At 37.9% G+C, this 20,584-nt stretch overlaps 1 protein-coding gene across 1 annotated transcript in view; it reads left to right on the plus strand.

Moving 5' to 3' along the window:
* The window catches only part of LOC124166854 (dynein axonemal heavy chain 8), a 424,156-nt gene that overhangs the window by 232,828 nt on the left and 170,744 nt on the right, over positions 1-20,584 (plus strand). Inside the window, exons 41-43 of the mRNA XM_046544564.1 lie at positions 187-510; positions 16,394-16,730; positions 16,988-17,258. Of these exons, the coding sequence (XP_046400520.1) occupies positions 187-510; positions 16,394-16,730; positions 16,988-17,258 (932 nt within the window). The remainder of the gene's footprint in view (positions 1-186; positions 511-16,393; positions 16,731-16,987; positions 17,259-20,584) is intronic.

A 20,584-nucleotide genomic window follows, 5' to 3' on the forward strand; every position in this document is an offset into this window, starting at 1 on the left:
TACATTAGCTATGGGTTTGATTTCTATCTAAATACCTGAAAAGATTATTAATTCTTAAACTAAAAAACAGTGTTTCCATTGTCCTCCCCTCGTTATGGCTGGCCCTTTTATTGCCCTTCCCCCCTTGGTGTGCGACAGTCTGCTCTCAATTCGCTCCAGTGCAGTGCAATGCTTTTGCTTTTGCAGGTGAAGCAAGATGAGGCGATCTTTGAGTACATGGTGGGCTCAGGTGGTCAGTGGGAGCACTGGGGAGCCCACGTTGAGGACTACATCTACCCTCCCGACTCTGTTCCTGAGTATTCGTCAATCCTGGTGCCAAATGTGGACAATGTGCGAACAGCATTTCTGATAAATACTATCGCCAAGCAAAGCAAGGCTGTACTTCTAATCGGGGAGCAGGGGACAGCTAAAACAGTCATGCTTAAAAGCTTCATGGCTGGCTATGACCCTGAATACCATTTGCACAAGAGCTTAAATTTTTCCTCTGCCACGACGCCTAATATGTTCCAGGTGAGTGGAATCTGTGAAAAGCCCAGAATGATTGTCATCCTAATTTTCAATCATACTGCGACTAAGCAATCCCTTTAAAAATTTTGGAATTAGAAAAAAGATGCTTAATGGCTTTGAGGCTACACCTGAGTTGCACTCTTGCAGGACTAACAGGGACATCATTTGACTGAGTTAAATTTTACTGTCCATAATTATTCCAATGGAATATTTTTCACAGTAATTAATGCTGAAGTACACTCTGATTTGTGTACTTGGCAAATAATTGAATCCATTTGGATTTCAAAACATGGATGCTAGTCATTTGTCATTAGAGACCCTAAAGGTGAACTCTTGGGAAAGGAGTGTGATAATCTTTGCCGAAGCGATGAAAAAATTGCAAATTTCACTATCTGGCAGTGAGAACATACTTAGATATTTGTCGATAAAAAAACTCAGAAATGTGTTAGAAACTTTAACTGAGGGTCAGTTATGTTGATATTAAGTGTCAATTGTCTATTACGGGCTATATAATTCCTATGCTCGGTAAGCAGTTTATTTGATGGTCCCGTCACTACAAGGATAAATTGGAAATCTTTGAGATTAGGTGAATGGCTTAGTGACGTATTTTACCCATGCAATCCATACCACTTAAGGCACGTGGGTAACTAAACTCGGTCACCTGGAAGAACAAAAAACTAAACTTCACAGGATAGGCCCCTGATTGCACTTATTCCCAACTTCCCTAGCCTTACCACTGGGGCTGAGTGTAGGCAGATAAGAGGGTGCAATGGTGCATGGTGATTCAAAAAGCCAAGTGGAAATGACAAAAAAATCCACTTATTGTTACGTTATTGGTCTCAGTGTTTGCCGTAACATTTTGCCCAGACTACAGACTCAGTCAACTAGAAGTTAACTTTGGGCCTCCAGGGTACCAACGTCAAATCTCTTGCGTGATCTCATCAGTGACATTTCAGTCAGGGCTTCCACATTATATATTTCTCTGTGTTTTTCTCTTTCACTCTGTTTGGTTTTCACCTCTCTCATTTCTTTGCTTATATATTAGGAGGAGGGAGGAATTCCTGGAAGAGTAAGAGGAATTTAAGGAGAGTAGTAACATTTGTAGTAACACTAGGATTTATACAAGTAATGTTTCATTAGGAGTCAATCACCCCCTGGCCAAATCCTGCTTTGCTGTTATTAAACTAAAATGCTCTAACTATAATTAAACTACATGACTCATTTTATATAAACTGCATTGAAAGTTAACAAAATACAGTTGACTCTCGCTAATGCGAACAACTTTATTAGGAAGTAAAGTCATGGTCCTGACCAAAGCGGTATGTCGAAAGGAATGTTATTTTAAAATCGCGCAGAAAAAAGGAAGAACTCATGTCAGGAGCAATCATGCTTTATCCTCACTTTGTGAACATACCCACGCCTACTGACCAACGTGCCGTTGTCTCCCTCTTATCACCGCTTCAGTTATTGGCTCGAGTGCATTGCAAGGTCACATTTGCAGCATGTCTTACCTTGCGTGGGCATGCAGGCACTTCCTGTGGCTGAAGGGTTGGGTGGTGGAGAAGGTGGGAAACGAGAGAAAAGGTGGAAACACTGACTTTGGATGGGAGAGGAAATGAAGCAAGGAATACGGCAACCGTCTATCCCCCAAAATTTTAAAATTTACAGACATTGAAATTTTAATCACAATCAGATCAAAATAGTAATTTCTTTAAACATAAACAAAGAAAATAAAATCAAAACCAAGCCCAAAAAAAAATTAAAACAATGCCTATGTTTTGTCCCCTTTTTGTCATCACTGTCTAATCACACCCATCGAGACTTACTGAGAAAACATGGATCATGTCTTATCACACCATTTTTAGTCCTAACCAATGTATGTATTAAACTAATACACTTTCAGGCCGGTATTCTTAATCGACCCTGTAGGGCCAACCGACCCTGGATACGTCATCAGCCCCTACATAAACCGATCTCGCCCTAGATATGCCACATCAAGCCCTTCATGTGGCCATTATTGGAACTGAATTGATCCTACTTGATGTAGGGCACCCGAACCAGCCCTACAGCCTACAAAAACATGACGGCCAAATATCGTCTACTGATCACTTCGATTAAAGAATCTACGTTACAATGGATATTAAGGGAGACCAGCTCACGCAAGCAATTTTAAAATGTACAGTAACAAAGCGGAAAGGTAATAATACTACCACATTATACCTGGTGAGTGAAATAAATAATAAAATTGGCTGAAGTATAATAAGTACAATGTAGTGGTATACATCACCTTGTTTCTGCAGATATATTTTAATATTTTTCTCTTTGGCACTAGGTATGTTTTTGAGAAACCAATATCGTTCACGTACAACCATAGAAAACATATTTCCATGCCGCTATTTGCCACAAAATAAACTTAACTATGGAAGGTAAAAGAGAATGACGATCCTTGATGATGCAACATAAGTTCTCATGTTAATCTGGTACATACGGCTTTTGAAGTAATTTTAAGACTATATGATTCTACTTTTGGCTCCATATTAGATTATTTGTAGCGATAATTAATGTACCGACACGAGCTGGTGCACGACACTGATTGTTTATTTACCTTGAGCTGGTGCCCTAACAATATGCCCGAAAATTATCGGAAGTCTTTTCTTGGTTTCATAGTTAGCTCTCATTATGCAACCGGAGTGGAAAACTGGCACAATGCTATCACCTTTGTCATTTCAGAGAACTTGACGATGGAACCACTTATGTAGGGTTGACTGAGAAATACATGTAGGAGCCTCCTGTTATGTAGGGATGGATATGTAGGGTCAACTAAGAATACGGGCCTCAAATCACTCACAAAAAAATCAAACAGCACAAACACAACACAAACAGAACAGCCAACCATATTATTTTCTGCCGTGATCGATGGTTACTCTAGCTCAACCGTAGTGAATTTAATTGATTGGTACTACTACCCATACATATATAACATAACGAAAAGTAATTCACTACTCTATAATGCAAAGTAGGGATGTGCGAGTACTTGACAGTTTGTGTCGAGTCGAGTAGTTGGAACTCAACTCGAGTGGTTCGAGTAGTGTTACGAATGTCGAGGCCAGTAAGTTCAGAAATCTGCCGACAGGAGGCACTATCTGACTACTCATCTAATAATAATGTTTTTAAGGTCGATGAGTTTTTCTCATCCCATAGCATATGAGATTGTTGTATACGTAGCAATCCACCACCATAGTAGTAGATGTGGGCACTGATTACTTTTTTGTCAGCGGTGTCTTCCAACCTGGCGGCTTAATCTGAGTGGATCGCTGTACCTCTCATTTTTATCTTTTGCGATACTTTTGTATCCTATCATACTTTCTTTTCTTTTCTAATTTTGGCACGATTTACGTCAACGTTCCTCATTATCTTTTCCTTTGTCATCAAGCTAAGCTCTCAGAATTGAAAATTGGGGATAGGAAGAATGAGAATATGTAGGAGCATGCATTGCTGTATTGACTAGTTCAGGAATTGCCATACTCGACTCAATACTCGCGAGTACTTTTCAACTCGACTCAATACTGAACTCGAGATCTAAAAGTACTACTCGCACATCCCTAATTCAAAGTTCTCCTAACTCAGAGCACACCAACCCATTCTTAGCCTTGTCGAGTATTATTATGCTCACTATCATTTGCCCCGTCATCTTTCCTCTTTATTAATCTCTACACACACGTTCTGAGCATCGATGGTCCTATTACAAGTGGCCTTTTTGCCCAACCCATGGCACTTTCCCTTAATCCAAGTAAGTTTCCAATATATCAACCCCAAAATTACTATTAAAAGTGCCCCTAGGCCAACATAGATTGAGATTTGACAGGTTTTCTCGGGGATGAATTTCCTACCACCCGCTCAATGAAAGCGCAAGCCAACCATCATTGGCCCCTTTGAAACTTCTGCGTCAATTTCCCTTTTCAGCAAACTGAATCTGTTCTTAGAACTGTTATGAGTAGCAACTTCCAGCATCAGCCTTCCTTCAAGAAACCCTTTTTTCTCACCGAACCCACAAAGGTTTCTGATTCCTCTTTTACCTCAAAATACTCTACTTCAATCATATTAAGATCAACTTTGTATCCCCTTCCCATTGTTACTTGATGAGCCAATTCAGCTCTTTTCTCAATTCCAAAAACTCATCAACAGTTACATAACATTTACAACTAATAACAACTAATAAATAACTGTTACAACAACTAATAAATTTAACATTCTCCTTTTGAGCCTTCCCAAGTTGAAATGTACAACTAATGCCCACAATTTATCAGTGATCATCATGTCTTCTGCCCTCTCAAACATCACTCCACTCCCTATTGCCACCACATCCTGACTACTCACCGTATCCACCAAAAAACACAAAACACGCATCACCAAAAATTGCACATTATTTCTGTTCCTCTCCACATCTTGGTGGTGGCGGTTTTCTTTTGTATAGGAAGTAGTGGGGGGACGGGTGATCCAGGCGGGGAGGGCGGCGGGGGATGAGATGAATGTACTCTCGAGCAAAGATGGTTTGGGAACCGCTGCAGGAGGGGAGCTGACGGGGTGCTTTCTGGAAACCACGCATCTTCTTCTTCACTCACAACAGCTAGAGGGCCTTGGTCGTTATCAGCTAGCTCCTCCCCTCCACTCTCCCTTTCCTCGCAGATGTGCGTATCATGCAGTGAATGCTGGCCACTGAGGGTAGGGGGCTTAGGCGACAAGCATTCTACCCCTTCCGATTAGGAAAGAAAACTCCTTGGATCCACTCCCTTACCATCGGCTCCGATGCAGTTCCTGGAATAAGAGGAGATCTCCCAGGAAGGAGAATCCTTCTCAGTTTCTTCAAACGCAGGAAACACCGATTGCTTTCTGGGTTTTCGTCTCCCACTGGCGGCCCCTGCAATTGAAGGAGAAGGAAGACCAAGATGGGGCCTTACTCTATTTTTATGTACAATGAGTATATTGGCGCTTGAATTCTTCAAGCGGGTGTGTAAAGGGTATAATTGTGTCATAGGTAGCCTAGTCTTTGGTCCATAAGTGGTTTAAATATTCGAAAATTTGACCATCTTCTCTTATATTAGGTAAGGTACTTAAATGTTCGCCTCCATTAAGTCTTTCGTCATTTTTGAGATCGTTTAATTTGAGCATCGACACAATTTGATGGTTAGGTATTGAAAAATTTCGTAAGAGCAACACTTTTGTGGTTATATTGAACGTATTAAGTCCATAAGCGTTGTGAAGAGCGAAATTTGAAAATGATTAACGGGTCCATAGATATAGAAAATTATATACTATACTGACACGTGAATTGAAAAATTGGCAATGTTATTGATCTCACTTACATTCAGTGGTCATTCCCTTGACACTGCCTATTCAAGAATCCCTGCGGAAGTGATAATCTATAAGCTAAAGCAATTCTATTATAGGGAAAAGCAGATTCGATATATAACGAAGTTTAGACTACATGCAAAACATATTTCCTTCGGGAGTTATAAGGAATACCATTATGTACCCATTCACCAATTATCATTGCTCCAACGGAAATACTTATCAAGTAATGCCAATTTGCACACTTGTTGTATTAATCGAATCGAACTATCGATTATGCTGACACTTGTACTGTAAAATCCGCAATGCTATTGATTTGACTTCCTGTGTATGGTCATCCACAATATAATTCCTGGTATACTATGACTATGGAGGTTAAATCCAATATGTGATAGAAATTTGACATGTTTAATAAAACGCAGATTCGATATAAATCGAATGTGAGGCTACGTACAAAACATATTTTAATTGGACATTATGTAAAATGCATAGATGTACCCATCCACCATATTTGATTAGTGTAACATAAACACTCATCAAGATATGCCAATGAGTGTAATAGCTATAAGAATCAAATCGAACATTCGACTTTACTGACACCTGTCTTGAAAAATTCACAATTCTATTGATTTAAATGACAGGCTATGGTTATCCACTGTATAATTACTTTTCAACTATGCCCGTGGATATAAAATCCTATATGTTATAGCAATTCGATATATTTTAAGAAAAGGTAGATTCAATATATATCGAATTTGAGACTACATATAAAACATATTTCCATTGCGCATTATGAGGAATACCAAGAAGTACCCATTCACCAAATTTCGTAATAATAATATTTATTAACTTCATTGGGATAATACATCCATGAGTTTCGTCAAGTTAATACATCATAAAATGCTAACATATAATGAAATATGATACAGACGAGCTATACAAACACACAGCTATCAGTGGGATTGAGGTCATAGGTTATTACACAACACCAGTTAAAAACTCATTTAGATTGTAGTAGCTCTTTTCAATTAGCATATTTTTCAGTTTGGCTTTGAATTGGATTGATGAGGAAATGGAACGGATGGTGATAGGAATCTTATTGTACACAGTGGCAATGGAGTGGTATGGACCTTTTAAACAGACTCTGTAGGAGTGTTGGAGGATGTGTATGTTGTTTTTGGAGCGTGTGTTGTGATTGTGTAGGTTGGCGTTAACAGGGAAAAGATGAGGATTATTTTGAACAAACATGGCAGAGGTAAGGATATAGATTGAGGGGAGAGTTAAAATGCTGGAATTTACAAAAAGTGGTCTGCCTGGTGTGCGAATGGGGACTCTATAGATAGCTTTAACAGCTTTCTTCTGGAGAGAAAAGGTTCTTGACAACAGAGAGGAATTTCCCCAAAACAAAATGCCGTAAGATAAATGAGAGTGTACTTTGGCATAGTACAGAGCTTTGAGCGTGTTTTTGGATACTACAGGTGCAAGTTTTCTTATCATAAAAAGACCCACAGAAAGTTTTTTATTCAGTTCAGAAACATGTGATGACCAGTCAAGAGGTCTAACAGAATTATTAATGAAGTTATGCCAATGTTCGTATTTGCTATAATAATCTAATCGAACTTTCGATTATACTGACAGCTGTACAGTAAAATGCTCATTGCTATAGATTAGAATTTCATTCTATAGTCATCCGCTATCTATTTCCTTCTCAACTTTGCCCGTGGATGTTAAATCCTATATATTACAGCAATTCGATATATTTTAAGAAAATGCAGATTCGATATATATCGAATGTGAGACTACATACAAAACATATTTCCACTGTGCATTATGAGGAATACCAAGATGTACTCATTAACAATATTTCGTTGGTCTAACGGAATTACTTATGAAGTTATGCCAATATTCATATTTGCTACAATAATCGAATCGAACTTTCGATTATACTGACACCTGTACTGTAAAATGCACATTAATATTGGTTCAAATTTCATTCTACGGTCATTCACTATATTATTCCCCCTCAACTTTGCCCGTGGATGTTAAATCCTGAACATTATAGCAATTCGATATATTTTAAGAAAACACAGATTCGATATATATCGAATGTGAGACTACATACTAAATATATTTAAACAGTGCATTATGAGTAATACCAAGATGTACCAATTCACCAAATTTCATTGGTCTAACAGAAATACTTATCAAATTATGCCAATTTACGTATTTGGTAAAATAATCGAATCGAACTTTCGATTATATTGACACCTGTAGAGTAAATTACGCGTCGATATTGGCTTTTATCCTATTTGTTGGTCATTCTTCATGTTATGTCGGCACAACTATCCCCAGTGATGAATGTTCCAATAACTTATTAGCATTCGATAAAATACAATAAAACGTAGATTCAATATATATCGAAAGTGAGTCCACAAGATGTAGTCAGAGTAACATCGCTCTATGAAGAATACCAAGATGTACCATTCCTCCAAATTTCATTGGTCTATTCGAAACACCAACCAAGTTGCGCTAATTCGCGTTTTTCGATGGCAGCATAGGTCAGCCGAACAGGCAATGGCCGCCCTTATATTAAATTCATATACATATCCATGGTGCATGAGGCATAAGATAATAATTTGAAAACAAAAGAGCAATGCAATTCGAAAAATGGACGGCGATGGTTGATTGGGTATTGTCCCATACTTATCATATTCCTTCCGTCTATTGGCATTGCTCCCTCTTATCAGACTATGCGCATATTTCGTACGGAGTCCGACCTCGGATGTTTGCCGGGGAGGAATGGGAGCGAATGCCGGGGACTCAAAAAAATAATTTGGGAAAATTTCAAAATGAAATAAATTATTTATTATTACAATTTCCTTACTCCATACGCCTATCCCTAGACTATCTCTCGTTAAGCGTTCACTCCAACACCGCCTTTGCTCCTTGCTCAATTCATTACCAGACAATATTGACCCGTTTTTTCTGCCCTTAAACTCATTTATCAAACTTGCCATGTCCCATTCCTCGGCTAATAAATAAACCTCCCTCTCCACCTCCCTTTCCTCGTGCCTTCTATTTTGTTCTTTACTGTCTTATGCCGCTGCTCTCTGTTCAAATTTTTAATGTTAAAATTTTATGTTTGTTACTGCGTCACTATAAATTGGCAGAAATGCTGTATGTGAGCAACTCCTTAAATAAATAAATAAACAATACCTAATTAAAAAAGAAAAACTAAAGTATACCGTATAGGTACGCTTTAAATATTATTTTTGCGAGCTGAATAGCTTAAGTTTCGTTCGCCAGCTCTCAAATCGTAATCACAGAAGAAGGCGTGTAAATCGATATCTCAAAAACGGTTCGACCTAGACGCTTCTAACCTATGCCAAAAAAATCGCCCAAAAAACTAATGTTTCCCATTTGGATCTCGTCCGCGTGCGGCGATTTTAAGTGGGTCATATCGCGAATTTATTTTTTTCCATAAGAGCCCATGTTAAAGTAGATCGATATATCTTGATGAGTATCGAACTTTTCAGCATTTTCAGATTTTTTCTCCCGATGAATATTTTTTTAGTTTTACCACAAAAAATTTCAGCTCGAGCGGCCCGGTAGTTTGGGCTGCTAATTATGGTCAATCACCCAATTTGCGATCAAATTCCAGCTTTAAATATGTATGTAACTAGCATCATATGAGGGAGTTGCAGCATTAAATTTACTGAAGTAAGAACCAGGGATGGACGGATCCAAGACTTTTTTTGGATCCTGATCAGAAACTTAATTACAGATGCTGGATCTTCGGATATCTTCTGATCCAAATGCGCTTTTAATTGCTTGCTATAAAACAAAGTAATTATTTATTTATTTATTTATTTATTCGCTCCAGGACATGCAGGTACATGTATAGAACAAGTCAAAATAGAGGAAAATAAAATATACATAGGTCATAAATATATATACAAGTACCAGTCAAGTATTCCACTTCAACGAAATAAATTCATCCACAGAATAGAAGGAATTACTGAGGAGGTATTTATACAGTTGGGATTTGAACAGTGAAAAGGGTTTTGTTTCCCTTAATTTATGTGGGAGGCAGTTGAACAATTTCACCCCTGCATAAAGGGGGTTTTTACTAAAGAGGGTGAGGCTATGAGTGACCACCCTAAAATCCCTGGACGCTCTGGTGTTATGATTATGTACATCAGCATTAATTTCAATTCCAAAGAAACTTTTATGGAGACAGACAAAAATAACAGTAGAATATATATACAGACTAGGTAATGTTAGTATTCCTAGGGATTTAAAGTGTGTCCGGCAACTACTTCTCCCTGGAGTGTTGCTTAAGATCCTGATGGCCCATTTTTGAAGTTTAAAAAGCCTCGTAGTATGGTGAGAATGGCCCCAAACTACTATTCCATATTTCAATCGGCTATGAACATGGGCATGGTAGACCAAAAGGGCTGTTTTAATATCTGAGAGAGCTTTAATTCTTCTTAATAAATAACAACCGGTTGCCACTTTGGTGCAAAGATTGTCTATATGCACTTCCCAAGATAATGTTTCGTGAACATATAGACCTAGGTACCTAGTTTCTGCCGAAGAGCATAAAATTTTACCATTTAGCCTGAGAAGAGGAGTACAAATTCTTTCCCTCTGAGGAGTACGAAATTGTATAAAAGTGGATTTTTTTTCATTGATAAGAACTCTATTATCAACACACCACTTATTCATTGAATTGATATTATGTTGCACTTCATCATGGTTGAAGTATTTAGAGAACAATAAATGTGCCGTATCATCTGCATACATGACCACTGTCCCACCATTGAAGTAAGAGGGGAGATCATTAATGTAGATGAGAAAAAGGAGAGGACCTAAAATGGAGCCTTGTGGTACACCTCTAGTGACTGCCAAAGGAGTAGATGATGTGTGAGAACCAATACCAGAAGAGTAGATACTTACAACTTGGGATCTAGCACTTAGGAAAGATTGTATCCAGGTATTGGCAATTCCAGAAATCCCATAACTATTGAGTTTGAGAATTAAGATTCCATGATCAACTGAATCAAACGCTTTTTTAAGGTCGTAAAATACACCTGTAACAGAGTTCTGGTTGTCCAATTCAGATATCACTACATGAATGAACTCCGCCAAGGCAGTTTCAGTAGACCTATTTCTCATGAAACCAAATTGAGATTTTGAGAGGATGTCAAATTTTGTTAAGAATGATAACAATCTGTTGAAGATGACCTTTTCAAAAACCTTAGAAAACACTGAAAGGACTGAGATCGGTCGGTAATTATTTATATCTTGGGGGTCACCATTCTTAAAGATAGGAATAACCTTAGCCACTTTTAATTTATCAGGAAAAATTCCCAGAGAAAGAGACTCGTTAACTAAATATGTTAATGGGGGTATTATTGCCATTTTTACATTTCCTTTCCACAGAGAACCTGGAATGTTATCAATGCCAGAGGAGCGTTTACTACTTATTTTAACAAGTATATTATTAATTTCCTTCTCGTCAGTGGGGTAAAGAAAAATAGAGTGGGCTAAATATCCCTTGGAGCGAACAGCGTTGGCAGGATACTTAGATTGGTTATAGGGAGTAAGCATGTTATTATTGACATTCAGAAAGTTAACATTGAACAGGTCAGCTATAGCAGTTTTTTCTGATATTATTGAACCTTCATGAAGAACAGCACTAATATTAGATGAAGAAGTTTTAGAACTACTACTGTTTTTAATGATATTCCAGGCAGCTTCGCATGGGTTAGTAGCAGAACTAATGATAGACATATTGAATTTTCTTTTTGTCTCATCAATCAAAATTCAATGTTCACTTTTTAGAGTTTTGTAAGCTCTTTCAATTGACTGAGAGCCACTTGATTTTAATTCATTAAAAACCTGCCTTAAACGAGTAGATGAGGCTCTAATTTCATCTGAAACCCACTTTTTCTTTGAGTTAGAACAAGTCCTCACAGCTTTTAGAGGAAAAGATACATCAAAGCAATACAAAACAGTAGATAAAAAGTAATCAAATTTAGTATTAAAATCATCCCCGCCATATACTGATTCCCAGGACTGCTGCTGCAGTAAACATTGAAAATATGCTTGGGATGAAGGTGAGAACGATCGTTTATGATAAGCATGAGGGTTCTTAGGGTTTGACCAACATTGAGTATTGATCTCAATCATTTGGGCTTTGTGGTCAGAAAAGTGTGTATCTATGATAAGACTTTCAGTTGAAGGCATATCTAAGAAAATATTATCAATAGTTGTGGATGAAGATTGAGTTACCCGAGTAGGACAAAACACAGTAGGGACAAAATTGAATGATCTTAGCGAATCAAGTAACATCCTCGACTGGGTAGATTTCAAGCTGAAATCAATATTGAAGTCCCCACAGAGAATTGTGTTCTTAGCATTCTTTACAAAGATTGGAATAACATTACTTAACAAATCCAGAAAAATAGAAAAATCACCACTAGGAGATCGATAAACACATACAATTGCAATGGCAGTGCCACCAATGTCAATTAGGATTCCACAACATTCATAGTCACGCTCAATACTTGGATTTATAAATCGAATGTTTCGTACACTAATAATTTGTTTAACAAGAATCAATACACCACCATTTTTGCAAAGAGTTCGACAGTAGGAGGAGCAAATATTATACCCCTCGATTTTGAAAGTACTTAACTCATCGGAGTTTAACCAGTGCTCAGAAATGCAGACAACATCAGGATCATGTTCACTCAAAAATAATTCCAGAACATTAATTTTGTGCCGTAAGCACTGAATGTTTAGGTGTAACACCTTCACTTTAGTTTTAACAGTATTAGGTTCACTTATAGCACTGCGCGAAGCAGATAAGGGAACCTGACCATTAGGGGTAGCTAGTCACAGAGGGTTTACTGATCCTATTTTTGTTTTAGCACGAGTGCATACTCCGTTTTGTTGAGGCGCTGATTCAACTACTTCTGCAGGTTTATGTTGATCACCATTGATATTGATATCACCTTTAATTTCGCTTGACGGAGCACTTTTAGGCATAAAAAATTAAGTAACTACGGCTCCTAGAGGTTTTTTATTAAGGTTATTATTAAGGTTACTTCTGGGTACATACGATCAAAATAATGCTATTAAGATTTTCATGCAGGTTTTAATATTTTAAATAATTAAAAATTATGTTTATAAGCTTTCGAGTTAATTGACAGTATCCAAATTTTCCTCACGCACATTTCCCCTGAATTTTGTCACTTTCTCATCACATGCTGACGTGTGTTTCACCCGCAAATGTTTCAATACTGGTGAGGTGGATTTTGCACTTCGTTGCTATGGTTTCACACCACAGTGCATGCACATGACATACCTTGAGCTCTCCTCATCTCAATAAAAATTTTTCCACACAATGAAATAAATTTTTAACAATATATCATTAAAATTAAATTGCAACCATGCAATCTGCGACACAATGGACAATGTTTACAACAGCATTGACTTCCCATGTGACGAGGTGAGGGAACAGAATGAGACTACCACTCAGGGATCTTGAGAGGAAGGGGTGGATAGCAGTTGAGGATGGGGTTAAGGGGAGGAGGAGGGGAAGGAATGCAATCCCTCCCTCCATCTTTGATGCAATGAGACTGTGAATGAAGGAGTCGAGGGCAAGCATGTCAGATCTTGCTATTTTGTGATATCATTGCCTTCAAAGCGAAGTGGGGTGAGCAAAGTGGTACATATATGCAGATAGTTTTTCGAGTCTATCTCCTCTTGTTTGAGGGGGCTAATGATACGCTTGTTTCTTCGAAAATTGTGCTGTTTAGACAATGTTGAATATTTGTGTCGTCTTGTTGTAACTAAAAAACATAGTGGCAATTAATTAGAGCTGAAAAAAACTAAAATATCACCAGAAATGCTTCACCTTTGGTCTCATTCTTTATTAAATCCCGTGCATGTCATCCAATCACCGAAGCTATCGAGGCATCTTTGGGCCCAGAAAGTCATTCACCTAGCATTTGTCGTCTAGAAATGGAGAATTGCAAAGCAGGTAGATCAAAAAAGGACAGTTGGTAAGACAGGGTAGAGATGAAGCAAGCTTCAATTGTTCTTGTGTAACTTGATATTTTCCTTCAAAGACAAGATTTATGGTGTGTGTGATCTCAGAAATGGAAAAAAGTCAGAGGCAGGGGCTGATGGAGGGCTGAGGGTGGTTTTCTGAAATCTGTGACCTAGTTACTTTTGACGTGGTTATTATCCTATTATGCTGAGATTCCCCCAATGATTGTTCAATCTCTTGGGAAGAGTCACACTCTGTGCTTATCGTATTTTCCCTTAAAAGTTTCCACAGATGAAACTCTGTTGCATAACCCTACTAGAGATTTTTGGTAAAATGGTTCATGAGGAATACAAGCATAGTACTGTGACGGCACATGCAAAGAGAGGATCGGAACTCTTTCCACTTTCTCTTGTGGGACGTTGCATTCACTGAAACATTAATCTAACATTTTGGATCCAGATCTGATGTCTTCAGCAAATTTGGATCATAAGTATCTGGTGACGGACAATGTCTGCGGATATTTGGATCCAAACTGTCCTTCCCTAGGAAGAACCATTGCTATGTGATACGGCATTTCCATGGTCTGTGGAATTTCTTTCCTACACCTGTCTTTGTGCAGGGGCTGCTAAAATAGACTAAGGGCCGGTTTTATAATGTCTGGTTAAACTGGAGTTTAAGCTAAGCGTCGGTTAAGTCCCAAAATTCTGTTTTATAATCGATGGTTAAGTCAAATCTGAGCGTTAAAGTGGTAGTCAAGCTAAACCATGGATTTCCCTTGGGTAAAAGGTTAACGTGAAGTTTAAATTGTTGAAAATGGCGGATGTTTTGAAATGCTGAAGTACCCTACGATAATATACGGAAGAAATAATCGACCAAGCGCAGCATCCTCCGTTTTTATCCGTATCTACGATATCAGCAATCAATTTCCAATATTTTTAGCACCATACTAGCAATTTAATAAGTGAAATATTTCCATAAGACCGGTGATATATCCGGAACGGACCACTGTTTTCATGCTATTCGACGTATTCTACGGTATACTCTACGAAATCCTTACAAACATCTCAAGTTTGATAATAATAACGGAGCGCACTACACGACGGCTAGAAACCAACTGCAGAGCGGAGAAAAGGAAGCAAGTCAGAAGAGAGGTGTGTAGTCCCGTTACGTCCATTCATCTGAGACCCAAGGCCGTGACAGCCCTCGGCTGTCATCCGCGCCAGTGGCTGGGAGCGGATGACAGCCCTGGGCTGTCATCCGACTGAATGGGTTAAAGTAATATTTTTTACTCATAAAAAGACATTCCAATTATTACAGAACCTAAAACCTGAAAAAAATTGGCAGGTCCTCATTTAGTGTTTTGAATTTTGTCCCCCCTGAAAAACGTTTAATCAGGATTCTACTGTATCACATTGCTGTGGCTTTGCCCCTTCGCTTTGAAGGCAACGACATCACATGCAAGATCAGACGTGTTCGTCCTCGCTCCTTCGCTCGTACCCTCGTTGCTTAAAAGACGGAGCGCACTCCTTCCCCTCAACCTCTCCTTCAGCGCTCTCCACTTATAAGCATTTTCAATTTCTTCTATCTGCCATTCAGTCCAACAATGCACACACTTGTTTGAATTTTATATACAGCAGGTTTTGACACCAATATAATTTCAATCGCAATAACCCTTATAACAGAGTCTGAAGATGATTTTTGAAAAATCAGGCCCGTAGCGTATAGGAAATTACTCGGCAAGATAGATGTTGACTATTGACCAGGTATTGTCCTTCAAAACTCCGCATTTCTCTACGTTTGATAAGCGAGTACAATATGCAGTAAAAATGCCGTGGTATGCCCACTTGCAGCAGTAGATTTAGTGCATCCTCCAGAGCGAAATACGCCACGCGATCTTTTCCATGTTCACATCTGAGGCACGGACATGATGGCGCGATGCTTACAAGTGAGGAACACAAGTAGGAGCATTGTAAAAATACATCACTAAGGGAGAAACTCCCCTGCCTCCCGCTTGTTTTTGACCTTGGTTTTTAGATGACTGACTCACGCAGAGAATCTAAGCCACTCAGTTCCTCTTGGGCTTGCGACTGGTGAAAGGGAGGAGGGGAAGATGAGAAGCTTGTGTAAGAGGTGCACCTCCATTTTCAGCTGCAATTTCTGAGAAAAAAGGTGCGCTTCCTACACATGCTTATACGGTATATATTGGCATGTCCTATACATATTTATATATGCTATGTATATCTCAAATCTCTGGACAAATAAAAAATGAATGAATAAATTTGATACTAAAATATTGCCCTTCATCAATGAATCCAGAATAATAATAAACACTGTATAAATGAGTCATGCTTAAGGTACTGAGGTATTTTTTTTACTGAAGCTTAAGTGACTGTGGTAGAAATGTGTATCAGATTTTGTTGACAGTTGTTATAATTTTGGAAACTCTGTCTTTTCTTCTCTCCACTTGGATTGTAGCGCATCATTGAAAGCTATGTGGAAAAGCGTGTTGGGACAACCTTTGGTCCTCCAGCCGGGCGTAAAATGACAATTCTCATAGATGACATAAACATGCCTGTGGTGAACGAGTGGGGTGATCAAGTGACCAATGAGATTGTGAGGCAGTTGATTGAGGCTGGGGGGTTCTACTCGCTGGATAAACCTGGTGACTTCTCGAACATTGTGGATGTGCAGTTTTTGGCTGCCATGATTCATCCTGGGGGAGGACGCAATGACATTCCACCACGCCTCAAGAGGCATTTTAACATTTTCAACTGTACCCTGCCATCCAACTCATCAATGGATAAAATATTTGGTGAAGTGATCTTTATGATGTAAAAGTATTTTTACCTTAGCAACATGCTAATGTCAGCCCAATGTCACTTTTGCATCACTAATAATTCAAAATGATATTGGAAATAATATTTTGGGCAATAATAATAATAATACAATATATTGGGCATTTGGTTGAAAATTATGACATTTGCCAGTAGAAAATCACACTTGACTTGAAAAATCCCTGTTTGCATTGCCTTTAGGTACATGTTGATAATTTTTTTCCAATATTTTCAGGTGCTATTAGCATGGGTTATTTCTGCCCCACAAGATTTAATGAAGAGGTTGTCATGCTTCCTATTAAAATCGTACCTCTTACTAGAATTTTATGGCAAAAAGTTAAAGTCAAAATGCTCCCAACTCCAGCTAAGTTTCATTACATTTTCAACTTGAGGGATCTTTCCAGAATCTGGGAAGGTATTTTGTATATCAAGGGTGAGGAGTGCCGGACAGCTCATGACTTCCTCAGTTTATGGAAACATGAATGCACTCGTGTCATCGCTGACAGGTTGGTAACTTATTTCTCCTTCATTATTGAGCACAGTTTAGCATCTATAATGCAGTAGCATTGCCAAGAAAGGCTCATATCTATGAAAGATTTCCTACTGAACCATGGGATTGTTATTTGCTAGAACAGTATCCCACTCATTTTGTAAATATCCCCATTTAAGACCATTATTGCTCATTATAACTGTGCAATGGAAGCCAATTTCAGCTACCTCCTTTGGCACTCAGATTTTTATTACCATGTTTCATTCTACTTGCCTTCTTGTTTGTTTGTTCTTCTGGGCAAAATCATGCAACTCACATTTCAACCATTTTCTGATTTGCCACAATGATGAAAATTTCAGAATAATAGCAATAACATTAATGGGTCCTGATACTTTACAAGAGTAAAATCTAGGACTAATCATACATAGAAATAAAAATTGCTTAACTCATCACTGAAGCACGTGCCTCTAGCCTGCATTCTTTTCTTCATCTTCAATTATTTTCAGTCCACCTTTTAAAGTTATCACTTGTTTCTTCAGAAGGGCCATGATCCGAAGACGAATAAAAATAAAACTAGAGATGCGTAAATAGTATTAGCTAATACTCGAATAACTCGAATACTAGAAAGTATTCAATATTCGAGATCTCGAATAAATAATATGCTAAAAGTACGATCTGAAATACCTCAAATACTTTGAATTTCGCACCATACACTATTGCACGCACATCGTCTCATTGGTAGTTGACTCGGAAACAACATAGAGGACTCTAGTTGTTTAGTGCATGCAGCGTCTTTTTAGCCAAGTTGAAGAAATACATCAAATTTGAGGATTCAAGTGGTGAAAAGATAACCCAGCTCTTTCTCACATTAGGGTTTTGATAATTTTCAGAAGTTCAACAACTTCTAAAGGAATGACACTGGGTTGTAATTGCTTTTATTATTTATATCCCCTTCTTTGCAAATTAATTTCATCTTTGCAATTTTCAGAGAGTCTAGGAATTAACAATTTACAAATGACTCATTTATGATGAAAGTTAAGGGATTACATTACATTAGCACAATTTTTTATTATCATGAGAGGAATGTCAGCAATTCCATTGGAAATTTTACTCTATCTGTGACAGGAATTAGGCCCATCAGGTTAAACTCACATGGCGACAGTAATGTTCATAAAAATCGCCATCATGCCCAATCATTTTTTGAATTAATTTTTGATTGCTCAGAGGAATGTTAGCAAGATATTTGTTTGCATATTCCGCAACTTCTTTTGAATCATCATTTTTTAAAGTGGGATTTTCCTTACCTATCATTTTACCCCCTGCTGCATTATTTACTACATTCCAAGCGGTTTTAGTAACATTGTCAGATTATCCCATAAGATTATTATAATAGGATTGCCTAGCGCTCATGAGAAATGACTTGTAATATTTTTGTATAGGTATCTGGAATTGGTTTTTGAAGGCAGTATCATCCCACCACCTTTTCTGACCGCATAGTTCCCTAAACTCTCTAATAGTCCCCTCACCTCATCTGTCACCCAGCTTTTCTTGTGTAAATTTGTGGCTTCAACTTAAATCGTGGATTTGTTTAAAAACAAAAGCGCCTCTTGATTGTTTTAAATATAAAGAGTAGCAAAATGATAAAAAATCTTTTCAAAATCGTGGAGAAAATAAAAAAAAACTCAGAAACATCAAAATTTGCATAAAAACTGAAAATGTGTCAAAATTCGTGAAAACTGCAAAATTTGTGTTTGCGAAAATCAAGGAGCCCTGGCCATTGGCAACCCACACTAGCGTACCCGTAGATTTGGTGGCTATCGACTCACCTTTTCATGGCTTATATTTTGGATATATGTCTGTGTATTTTGTCAACTACCTGTGAAGATTAGATGGAATAAGTTCATTAAATCATTTTATGACTTTACTATGATTCTTTGCTATTTTTAATGATGAAATATACAAATATATTTTCACTGCTAGTACGTGAAATTTTTGATTTTTAAACTGTTTTCTCTTAAGTTTATTCACCACTTTTCAGGATCCTTACTCATATTATATTCCAGCAGGCATAATGGCATCACCAGTGTGTATCTATTTCCTCACCCAATTTAATGCTATTCTTGGTGTCACAGCAATAGAACATTGTCTGAGAAAAAGATTTGTCTGTAGGTAATTGTTAACCCATTTATGCCTAGTGTTCCATTTTTGGAACACCTGACGCGACTTTCTAATTCAATTATTACGACTCATTTTACAGCAATTTGCTACGGTTTTTCTTTCTGAACCTCTTTATAAAGATATATTTTATTACGGGGCGCAAAGAATCAGTCAGTTTGGCCAACCCATCGCAGTCAGTGTATTGCTATATATTGGTCTTTTTTTTCAAGGCAGTTTTTCTGAGACCATCTCAAATGTTATATTAATAACTTTTTGCCATTACGCCCAAATGTTGTAAATTTTTCCCTGCATGTTCAGTAATAGATAACCTATAGTGCTATAAGAAGAAATTTTTGAAACAATGTATTTTGTTTTAGTTATAGGCTTTTATTTAACAGTGTTCCATTTTTGGAACACTAGGCAAATCCACTATGTACCATCATGCGTGCATTCAGGCGCACTGAAATATTCACTTTAATTTTAAAAGAAGTCAGCAATTAGCTTTTATGCGACTGAGGGAAACTAAGATATGTCTTGGCTATAGTCAGTTTCCATTTCAGTGAAAGAATAAATACATCGATATCTGATCAATTGTGAACAGAGAGATGAAAACATATGAGTCACCTTGTGCACTCTTCCATTCAGGACCAAGCCCCCTGGGTCAAATTGACGTCATGAACACTAATCGATGAGCGAAGCACGGCTGCTTGCACCCAATATGCATCTCCTTTTCTTTTTAGCAGAAAGTTTATCATAAGTGTTCGGGATACATACGCACTTGTCCTACTCAAAGCCCCCCCTCCTGCCGTATCGGCCATTAAAGGGTTTTTCCCGAGTAATGCTTATATTCCTTTCCCTCTCCGTGTCAGAAGGCTGATTATAATGATGATGATGACTGTACACGGTGAATGATAATGCGAATGATCATGCTGAATGATGATGATTTCTTCGCTACACACAGGGAATGAAATCATTCACAGTGTATAACGGAAAAATTTGCGAATGGACAGTACTGCGCATGATCATTTAGTGAATACTAGAACATGTTCTATTTTTCCCGCGTTATCCCATGAATGATCTCTTGATCATTCAACATGATCATTTGCATGTTCATTCACCATGTATAGCGGTCTTAGAAATGGGAATTTTATCCTTTTAGTGTGCGCAAATGGAAGAAAGGCGATA

This window comes from Ischnura elegans, chromosome 10 (assembly GCF_921293095.1).
Source record: "Ischnura elegans chromosome 10, ioIscEleg1.1, whole genome shotgun sequence".
Classification (NCBI taxonomy): Eukaryota; Metazoa; Arthropoda; class Insecta; order Odonata; family Coenagrionidae; genus Ischnura; species Ischnura elegans.